This window comes from Myzus persicae, unplaced genomic scaffold, assembly GCF_001856785.1.
Source record: "Myzus persicae strain clone G006 unplaced genomic scaffold, MPER_G0061.0, whole genome shotgun sequence".
Lineage (NCBI taxonomy): Eukaryota > Metazoa > Arthropoda > Insecta > Hemiptera > Aphididae > Myzus > Myzus persicae.
The window spans coordinates 155,493-163,781 of NW_019103897.1; the positions used below are offsets into that span (position 1 = coordinate 155,493).

General features: G+C 28.9%; 1 protein-coding gene across 1 annotated transcript; it reads left to right on the top strand.

The window, feature by feature from the left end:
- Positions 1 to 1,473: 1,473 nt before the first annotated feature.
- Positions 1,474 to 7,216, top strand: LOC111036060 (52 kDa repressor of the inhibitor of the protein kinase-like). The gene is made up of 3 exons (XM_022317953.1): positions 1,474 to 1,479; positions 6,879 to 7,055; positions 7,103 to 7,216. Exons 1-3 carry the CDS (start codon positions 1,474 to 1,476, stop codon positions 7,214 to 7,216), a joined length of 297 nt encoding a protein of 98 aa, XP_022173645.1.
- The last annotated feature ends 1,073 nt before the right edge of the window (positions 7,217 to 8,289 follow it).

Consider the following 8,289-nt stretch of genomic DNA (forward strand, 5'->3'; position numbering starts at 1 on the left):
TTGAAATTTTGAATATTGTATAACTATACGTTACTTAAATTTTATTTAGATAGTCTATTTAGTCTTTATAAGCCCTAATTATAAATAATAGATGTTTAACATTCCAAAAATGATGAATTTTAAAAATAATTTCTTTTACAATTTAAATAACGTACAATTCACATAAATAGAAATAATTAACCCCAGACTTTAAATTAATAAGCTTAATTGTTCTATAATTGCAGAAACGGTATTCTAATATTTTTCGATAAATATTTATCTATTTGATAACTTATTTTTGCGAGAAATTGGGAAACGAGGAAATATATTATTTAATATCTTAAAAAAGGTAGTATAATATACTAAATACTTAAAATGTGAAAATTCAAAATATACACTAAAAATGTTTGCAATTATCGCGATCTAGTGATCACTGATCGCTGATCATAAAACGTCAAATTTTAAATACCTGCATGCAAAGCCCAATATATAACATCTGAAATCATATTAAAATAAACAATCCATATTGATAATAAGTATCATCACAAAAACTATGAGTAAAATAATTAGTGGCTCACTAGTTAATACCAAAAGGAACAACCAAATTATCTTAAATATTAAATATATATATACATTGTTTTATTTATTCACTTGAAATGAATATCTCCGATGATATACCTATGTGTAGAACTCGGAACTCTTAACCAGTAATTACATACATCACACAAAATATATAGATGTATATTATTGTTATAAGTTGTTTATATTTTGTGGTCGTACAACTCGTTTGTTCAAATATAACAAAAACAATATTATATACCACTGTACCAATATGCGAAATTTCATTCTCCATAAATATATTGTTATGGTTTCGCAAGTCCGGTATGTCGTTTACCGACATGTTTGTCGTATAAAAAAAATAAAAGCGAGAAAATCGAAATTCAAAAAAAAAAAAACCCCATGGTCGAGGGATGGGTGATTGGCGTGTATGGGAGAAGGTGTTGATGCCGGAAGGAACGAGAGCAAAATCCGATTTCACTGGTAACTGCTGTAGAGCCGGCGATGGCGTCAGCTGCAGCAGATATACCTAATATACGAGTAAAACTGTAGGAGCCATAGACGTGGCTATCGCAATTCACTAGACAGAGTTCCTATTCCAATTCACGTCAGCGGGGACGTTTACGTTTTATGTTTTATTATTATTTAGCAAACGGCAAAGCGTGTACCATAACCGGGGGTACAATATATGTCCTACATGTAATCTCTAAATGTGAAACCGTAGGCGCCCGGAGGGTGCAAGATTGGGGCATTTGCAGCCCTGGGTTCTTAAAAACCAGTCATGATACATAAAGCAATAGTTTTATAATTTATGTGCAACACAATACCTATATAATAGGAATAAATATTGTTTCGGTGACCTACAAGTTATAAACATAAATACAATAATATTTAATAACCATAATAATAATAATAATAATAATAATAGGTAAAATAATGAAGGTAAGACTCAACAATTCCACGTCGATAATGCTTGTATGGGAGAATCGTTTTATGTCGACCCGTATCGTAGATAAACGCATTCTAAAGAGAATAATGTTCAACGACAAAAATTGGAACGCTCGGCGTTCACTTAAAAGGATATACCTATACGAGTTAAAAATGAGACTTAAAAGAATTTGAACTCTTGTGGGTGACATAAATCGCATATCTTCTGAATATTCGTATATAATAATTGTTGGGCTAATAATATATCAATGTCATAACTCATAATTCATGTAAATATCTATTATAAATATGTATATATTGTTTTCAAAAGGGATAATGCCATATACTTTATAATAAATTATTAAATTAATAAATAATTGAATTAAGGGGCCTTGCTACTGCAGTAAATTTGAACTCAAAAGATGTACGTTTTAACAATATCAAAGTTAGTTTACTTTGTCCAATTTTGATTCCGAAAAAAAAAGTTGAACTCGGCAGAAAATTGTCTATAAACTGTATGGAACATTTTGTAAAAATTAAATCGTATATTATTGTGAACTGTAATTAAAAACATGAAAATATGAATTTTCAAATCATAATTAAAATGAAAATGAAAAACTTCAAGTGTTTCGTACGATTTATTGACATTTTTTTGCTAATTCAAATATTTTTTCAGAATTAAAACCTGACAACGTTAACTAACTTTAATTTTGTCAAAACAATAAGTAAGTTGTAGTATGTTGTTACTTGTTAGGGACATATTATTATTAAGTACAAACAAAATTATATTTGTCGAGTAAAACACTAGTTACAAGTATTTTACTCTCAGATTTCAGTTGTTTGATTCCGCATACTATTTTAAGCAATATTTAAACATAAAAAAATGTACATTGTATCAGTCGAAATACATTTCAAATTAAAATATGATTAACCTGATAAATTGGTTATTTGTTCATAAAACAATTAAGAACAATCTAAATCTCAAATTAATTTTTCTTGTGGTTAACAAATTCAAAACTGAAATTTTAATCCAAAAAGTATTTGAGTATTGTCTCTGAATCCAATTGTTAAATGCTCTATTTGTTGACTCCTAAAAATAGTATCGTACAACATTTAGTACGTAATGTTAAAATGTTTACTTCACTTAGTTTGTTCCACTAGAGCGCGCTCAGTATTTCACATCGTAATAAATTTTAAGCCGTGGTACATCTTACCAATTCAATACATTTATCTATTTAATATTGAAAAATATAAATGTAATCCCTGTAAACGGTAAATACACTCAATTTAACATTATCATCATATTAATATTTTATTTTATTTTATTATAATTTACAATATTTTACAATTAAACAAAAAAAAAAAAAATTGAACCGGTTCGTATTTTGTGGTTATTGTATTTCAACGGACATGGGACAAAAATAACATTTTGGGATCTTCTATACAGGTCTCCACAATCTACACTCTGCAAATTACAATGCCTAGAGGCTAGAATTTGTGGCAAACACTACAATTTACAAAGTTAAATAATTATGTAATAAAAAAAATGTACAAAACCAACTGATGTTCTAATACGAATTTGTTCATCTGGAAGTAGTTTAAATCACAGTTTATACTTCAGCTAAAAATTATAATGCACCTTTTTTTTTTTTTTTTGAATCGTGGATAGGGAGGGAAATATGGATTCCCATTGCTGCCTCCCTAACCACATCGTTTATTTACAAACAAACAAATTAATTAATTACAATAAAATAGTATAACATAGAAATATACGTCGATAATCGACGACGATTACAACAAATAGGGAGCTCTAACCACCCTGGTATTGACCTTCGACCTACAGTAGTTAAACTAATTTCAAAAACCGATATTTTATTGACGTTCGTTCCTTTGGCGTTCTCTTTCAAGGGACTGTTTCTTTACCATTATACCTTCTACCATCTTGGTAAACAGCTTTGACAACTTTGAGGCAGTTTCCAGGATCCTTCCCCTCCGCACGTTGTCTGTTGGTAGCTGGTCGATTGGTGGACCACACAGTAGATCCTGAGCACCTACACCTACTTAGATATTTTGATATCATATAATACACGTTTACCTATAATGTGTTCTCATAGACCAAGGATTGTTTATTTTTTCATCAAAATGTTACTATTATTCACCACGTCTAATAATGTTACTCGAAAATAAGAACCCCCATTGTTATTCATATTTTTAAATAAGTAACTATAACTAAGTATGGCATTTCAGAAAACTAACAGTTCTTTTTCAAAAATGTAAGAACGATCTTTCAACTATGTATTATTAAACATCTCTGTAGAAGATAGCATTCCAATAATTAAGCAGTCTATAAGTTAGACTGTGTAATTATAATCTGCATTCAGTAGAACCATTTTTGTGTTGATAGCTTTTATATTACTATACAGTAAATTGAGCTATTATCAATCTTAAAGGTGAGATTATTATTAAGAGTCCTTAGTAGCCAGTTGGCAGTTACATTATCTCTTACAATCGTACATACTCTTACTCATGTAGTGTATGCTGATGACCCGAAATACAACTTTTACAGGTCTATGTATATAGTTGATTTCACTATGGATGTTTAAGTTAGATGTAGGTACAAATGATTTCTGGTCGAAAATAGTATTTTTGTGTAACGTAAGAACAGATGCTAAAGAGGGCGAATGATTTCACTAGACTGAAATATATGTATATTTCTTTAAATAAATGCTCTAAAACGGATTTAATGGTGACAGAAAAAAAAATGTGTGTAGTAAAATATTCTGTGATAAAATGTTTTTCATTATAAATAATTCGCTCAACTCATACACCCATTATATTTTACAGATACACACATCGATAGCAATTTCCGGTTTCCTCCAAAATTTAACATTCCCACGCCCATTAACAACTATTGTTATAACGAAAGACATTAAACCTTCGACTAAAAGTATTTAGTTCTAATTATTGAGAATATTTTCAATCGAAATTCTTTTTGGTCATTAATCGCTATGGGCTAACTTTCTCCCATAATATAAGTACAATTAATGCATTCTATGTTTTTTCGATTTATGTATAACCTTTTTTTTTTTAATAAAAAATAAAAAATAAAATAGGTACACGATTCTAAGTTTCTTTACATACCCCAAATAAAAAGAATCAAAAACATTGCCAAACTGTTTTATTTTTAAGTGTATAGTCAATTTTTTACAAAATCCATGAACATTTGTAAGTATAAAAAGGGAGGAAGTAGGTAATAGATATAACAAGTCCGCTCTGCTGTACTGTAGTTGTTGACGGTGCAATTGAATTGGCTCCCAAATCCAGGTAGTCAATATTTTACCCTTAATAAGTACCTTTTAATAAGCTCCCAAGAATTTACTATTGAATTGGATCCCTACCATTTTTTTAAAAATATATTGGTTACCAAAATGCTGTTAATAATTTTAAGTTAGACGTTATTTCCTCGAGTAGTTGAAGTNCCGCCAGTGTCATGGCCGACTGACTCAAGCAATTGTCCTATGCTGCCTATGTAAAATGTTATCAGTGTCCATTCTGATTGTTATATTCTGTGGTTGAAGTCGGTATGATCACAGAATATTAATATTCTTAATTTTGGTTTGCGGTATCACACGTTGGCTACTTTTAAAGGAGTTTTTAAGAATTTAACTTGTACATGTTAACTATAAAAATTAATTTTCCGTTTTTCGCTTAGTATTTTCTCAACAGAATTCATTTTTACACACTAGCGCCAACACAGCATATCTCCTAATGAACGACATTGTTGTCGAGGTCATCAAATTACTGCTGTAGATCACGACGGTTAAGATGATAAGACTATAAATTCAATAAATATTTATATATAATTATTATATAACAGTATAGGTATATCCAGTGCTAGACTATATTTGAATGCAAACTGCCTAGCTAGGTTAGGTTGACGTCGTAAAACTAAAAGTGTATAATATGAAAACCCCTGGTTGAATAATAATATTTCACAGTTTAGGGAACCAATACTATTATGCATTTTTCAATAGCCAATTCAAGGATCAAATTTATATTTACACAAAATTGGCAGCCAATTCAATGGAATCCGTTGTTTAAAGTACCTCCTTCGACCTTCTTTATAATGTACCAATATCGGGTTGCAATGTTGCATACTAAAAATGATTCTGATTTCTGAGTGAAGACAATCTATATCAGTCTATATTAATATAATAAGGACCTATGCATTTTATGATATTATATTAATATTTTACTATTAGTAATACGATAGGTTTAATTAATTTTTGCGAAAACTTTGCATTCATTATATTACTAGTTGTACAATTCGACTCCGCCCACGGAAAAATTACAAATGATTAATGAACAATTAATATAAGATACGGCGTTGTATCGGTGTATCTCAGTTCAAAAATGAAATTTTTTCGTACATTTCGCTCAAACTACTCTATAAATTTTCCTGGTTTCTCAAAAATTGTCGTCAAAATCGGTCGAGTAGTTTTTGAATCTATAGTCAACAAACGTATAGAAGAATCATTTTATAAACAAACTCTCATATTTGTTTTAAGATATAATGTGTTTATTAGAGGCGCAATGTAGATAATTGTATCTGTATCGTGATTCGTGGTCATAAACTCGACGATTTGATGCATGCTTTAACCTCATCAGCCCGAGTAACCAACGGCAACCATTTATACACAAAAAAATAAATATTAATTTCTACTATTACCTATAATTACAGCATGTAACCAATCATAACCATTTGCAACAAAAAAAGATTTTTGATTTCTATCGTGAATTTTGAAATCCTTGTGTGAGTACTGAGGAGTACCTCTTTAATTGCTAATTTTGGAAAATAATTTTTTAGTGCTCCCCTACATACTAATACAAAGGTACCATGGATATTTCAAAGCTATCGTAGTTTAGACTCAATGTTGATCAGACAGACAGTCGACAGTCAGTATACGTTCGATTATATACATTATAAATATATAATAGGTAGATTAATATTTAATATTATAATTTATAATAGCACAAAATATTTATATCAAATACCTATTATTGTTATAATCTTTTGAGTTAATACCGACTTACCGTATAGAAAGGAATATGAATAGTTTCGTGGTATAGTATAGACGTATAATCTTTATGTTTTGAATATGTTATATAGTTGAAACTTTTTAGAGTTTAAGGTAATACAATGGCGTATTTACGGGGGGATCAAGGGGATCAATCCCCCCTCCCATAGACTGTATACACACAATTAATTATAGTCGTTACTCGTTATAATTTGACGATTAAACATGATTTATTAAACATTTGGTTGATTTATATTCCCCCGCAATTGATAAAAACAATATTATTGCTGAACTCAAGATGTGGAAATTGAGATTGGCCTCTAGTGACTTAAACAGTTAAACCTAACTAAAAATGGATTAGAAGCTTTAGACAATTGCGATGAAGAAGTATATCCGAATATCCATTTTTTATTAAAAATATTTGTTAGTTTGCCTGTTTCAACAGCAACTCCAGAGAGAAGTTTCTCTAGTTTAAAACGCCTCAAGACCTATCTGCGTAATACAATGAAAGAGGTTTAATATAATACAATTATATAATATAATAACATTATTTGTTTTAGACACGTTTAAATGGATTAACACTATTGTCAATTCATCGAGACATACGTGTATCAGTTGAAGAAGTTATAGATGAATTATCAAAAAAAGCAAGACAATTAGATTTTGTAATGTAATAACAAATAAGTAGGTATTCGATTTTGGTTTAATAAAACAATTAATCTCAAGTAATGTGTTGTGTATTATAATTTTGGCAAACATAGAAAGTATATTTAATATTTATAAGCTTTTATAATTCCTGCACTAACTAACTGCACCTCTAACTGAGGTAATAAATATAAAGGTAAGTCATACATTTTTAACTACAAATAATATGATAAATTTCATCAAAATTGTAACTTTAACGTTAATATAAAAATATTGTGGCTATGAATTTTGTTTTTTTAATTGGTAAAACTATTTATTAACATTTAAAGAAATAAAACAAAAAACAATTAAAATTGAAAATGTGTATTATGTATTAATAGCTGCTCAAAACGAGTCAAAATAATAAAAAAATTATACCACGTGTAAGAAATTATAATATTAACATTACTCTCAAAAGTACCAACTAGATCCAATGTTCAATCAGAAATCAATTTCAAAGTTGAAATTCAAAGCATTTTTACAGCCCCAAAAGATGAGCCATTGGCAAAAACATCAACAACTTATATTTGTAATTAATAATTACTAGGTAGGAAATTCTAGATGGGTAAAAGTTAATCTTTAGCAATTGTATTTATTTAACCTTTGATTTTCAATTTGCAATTTATAAATAAAATGTCAAACATAAATAGAAAAAAAGGCGAATGCATTTGTAATTCTATTATGGGTTAAAGTTAGACTATAGCCATTAATGATCAAAAAGAATTTTGATTGAAAACATGCTCAATAATAATTAGAACAAAATACTTTTAGTCGAGGGTTATAATAGCTTCATTATAATTTTTAACAACGTTAATCGATGTAGAAGTTTTGAATTTTGGCGGAAACAGGTAATTACCATCGACGTGTGTATTTGTCAATTACAATTTACAATAAGTGTGTGAGTCTAGCGAATGATGTGTAATGAAATATATTTTAGCACAAAATATTATTTACAATACACATTATTTTTTCGGCACCATTATCATCTTCGTTCTAGATCATTGATTTCATTTAAAGATAATTTTAATGAAATACAATCGTATATTGGCGTGTGTTGTGTTTA